The 3,068-nt window shown below is 52.2% G+C and overlaps 1 protein-coding gene across 1 annotated transcript in view; it reads right to left on the reverse strand.

Moving 5' to 3' along the window:
- SLC35D1 (solute carrier family 35 (UDP-GlcA/UDP-GalNAc transporter), member D1) overlaps nucleotides 1-2,898 on the reverse strand; it is a gene marked incomplete at its 5' end in the record, with an annotated part of 4,746 nt that extends 1,848 nt beyond the window's left edge. Inside the window, one exon of the mRNA XM_009868247.1 lies at nucleotides 2,806-2,898. Coding sequence (XP_009866549.1) covers nucleotides 2,806-2,898 — 93 coding nt within the window. The remainder of the gene's footprint in view (nucleotides 1-2,805) is intronic.
- Between the last annotated feature and the right edge of the window lie 170 nt (nucleotides 2,899-3,068).

Here is a 3,068-nt window from a genome sequence, read left to right on the forward strand (position 1 = left end):
CTTAAAGTTCCACTCCATGCAGCTAAAAACATTTTTGCAAGTAGCAGGTCTGGGGAGGCCAAAGCTCCAGGAGATGGTTTGCAGTGGACAGGGAGTCAGAAGGGAGGGTTGCGCTCCCGGCCAAGGCTGGGGCCATGTGTCAGGAGGAACTTCATGCAGCTCAACCAGGAGAAGTGCCAAGTCCTGCCCTTGGGGAGGAACATTCCGGGGCACCGGGACGTGCTGGGGGCACCTGGCTGGGACGCGGCTCTGCAGAACAGCCCCAGGGTCCTGGTGAAGACCAGGCTGACCAGGAGAACCAGGAACATCCCCTCGCTGTCAAGAAGGGCAACGGTGTCCTGGGCTGCACTGGACAAAGCGCTGGCAGCAGGTCCAGGTCGTGGTCCAGTGCTGGGTTCACCAGAGCAAGAGAGACATGGACACGCTGGAGAGAGTCCAGTGAGGGGCCACCAAGATGCTGAACGCCTGGTCGGGACTCTCTCTGCTCTGAGGAGTGGCCAGAGAGCCCAGGCTGCTTGGCCGGGAGCAGAGTGGGCTTGGGGGGTCTCACCCATGGGTCAAGCACCCACAGGGACGGTGCCAAGGAGACAGCCGGGCTCTGCCAGGAGGAGCAGCGTGGCCAGCAGGGCTAGAGAAGTGATTGTCCCTCGGACTTGGCACTGCTGAGGCCACAGCTTGAGCCCTGTGTTCAGGTTTGGGCACCGCAGTATAAGGACACTGACGGGCTGGAGCAGGTCCAGAGAAGGGCAACAAAGCTGGGGAAGGGTCTGGAGAACAAGTCTAGTGAGGAGCAGCTGAAGGACCTGGGGCTGTTCAGCTGGAGCAGAGGAGGCTGAGGGGAGACCTCATTGCTCTCTGCAGCATCCTGGCAGGAGTGGGGAGCGAGGTGGGGTCGGTCTGTTCAACCAAGTAACAAGTGATGGGACAAGAGGAAATGGCCTCAAATTACACCGGGGGAAGTTTAGGTTGGACATTAGGAAAAACTGCACAGAAAGGGTTATCAAAGACTGGGCCAGGCTACCCAGGGCCGCGGTTGAATCCCCATCCTTGGGTGTGCTCCAAAGCCGTTTAGATGTGGTGCTCAGGGACGTGGGTCAGAAGCGGTAGAGAACAGTTGGACTTGATCTTGAAGATCTTTTCCAACCATAATGATTTTATGATTCTTTACCCAGAACCAACCAGATGTGGGTTGGACCTGCTCTAGGGTTTGGGCCAGGTGAGCTCCAGAGGTCCCTGCCAACCTCAAGCCATCGGTGACTCAGGGAAGAAGCAAGAGCAAGACAAGATCAGAGCTGGTCCCCTCCAGAAGAGCTGCCAAGCACCTGGGGACGCTGCCAGGCAGCTGTGACAGCGCTTCCCACCAGGCACACGAGACACCAGCCTCGAGGGGACCTTCCTTTGGGTGGTTCACCCCCTTCCACCCCCAGGAATTACCTGGAGGGCTTCGCTCACCACTACCATGCTCGTTTGTGCCTCTCACAGGCCAAGGCATCGTTACCTTTGATGCTCATTAAGGAACTACAAGATTTAACACATCCCCACACAGGAGCACAGCAGGAGCCTCTCCTATGCAAACCCCTCCTTCTCCCCAGCGTGGCCCCCCCCAGCTGCCATCCCCACACAAGGCACGTTCAGCCTCGTGTCCTTCACACGAGGGTTTGGGTTGGGGGTTTTTTGGTTTTTTTTTAAATTTTCCCTCCCATCAAGCTGCAAACGTGGTTTCCTGGCAGCAGCACCAACAGAGTGCATCTTTGTCTGCCTCCGGCTGCCAGGAGCTCGGCCCAGGAAAAACTAGTTTATTCAGGGGGGTAAAAAAATAAAAAACGCAGAAAAAAAAAAAAAAAGGCATTTTCTCCACACAGGCTGAACAGAAGCTGCACAGTGCAGCACAGAGCAACATTTTGCTCCCCATCCGACAGCTCTGGCTTATAAATGAGCACTTTATCCCCAAAAACACCCCGCTGAGGAGCCTTTTTTTAGGAAGGGCAGGGTCTGAGCTACCTTTGCCCTGTGCAATGGCTTCCCCTCACTAATCACAGCTCGTTATCTTTGCGACCGCTTACTGGCCATCAGGGCATTAAGCTCCTAATGAGACAAGGCAAACAAAAAGCCACCAGGCTCTCCTTGCCTGGGTGACACCCTCAGCCTTCAACATTTTCTTTCCCTGCCCATGGGGAGGGATGCCTGTTTGTGCAGGCACCAAAAGCAACCGTAATAATAACCATCATCATCATTATCATAATAATACAACATAACTTTAACGTATATGGAACCACACGTAAATCAGATCATGCCCCAACAGGGCAAACGGACCCTCGGAGCGACTGAACGCGACAGCTGTTCCCCAGCAAGAGGGAAGGGACAGGCAGAAGTTTGAAGAAGCTCATTTATTCCAAAAATACTGCACTTTGTTGTCTTAAATAGTCTTTGGTTTCACTTATTGCTCTCGCACTTCCTGTTCCTCAAGCATTACAAAAATGCTCGAATGGAGCAACTCTGTGGACCTGAAGCCCAGCCTAGGACTTGAGTTACTTTCTGCTTACGTGGGTTTTTTGGCGGGGTTACTCCACTGCTTTTTGCCCCAGCCTCCTCTCTCAGATGCTGCGTAGCTCATATTTGCAAACTGGGGATAGAGACTTACTTTATAGTTTCAATTTTTTGAGAATTTCCTGTTTTATGCAAGAGTGCCAAGCAACAGAAAAGTGCGTTATAGAGAACAGTAAAGCCTTCTCCTAAGCAACCCATCGTGCCAAAAAAAATAATAATGATTAAAAAAAATCTCGCTTTTGGGGGCGGGAATCTTACCTTTTGCGCGTCTCCAGTGAAATAGGCAATGATCAAGGTGGGCAGGATCATGAACAGCGCGTTGTAATAGAGCAAACCGTATTTCCCCAGCTCCTAGAAATAAGAAACATCTGTGTGTTTAAGTTGGTTCCAAGTGAGAATACAAAACCTCATTCACGCGGCTACTGAAGGCTGGGGCTGGCGAGTTAAATCCACACAGAGTTCTCAGAGGCAGAGGAGCTGGAGGGCGTATTTTTTTTTTATACATATATATATATATATAT

The sequence above is a fragment of the Apaloderma vittatum genome, unplaced genomic scaffold (genome assembly GCF_000703405.1).
Source record: "Apaloderma vittatum isolate BGI_N311 unplaced genomic scaffold, ASM70340v1 scaffold6784, whole genome shotgun sequence".
In the NCBI taxonomy this organism is placed as follows: Eukaryota; Metazoa; Chordata; class Aves; order Trogoniformes; family Trogonidae; genus Apaloderma; species Apaloderma vittatum.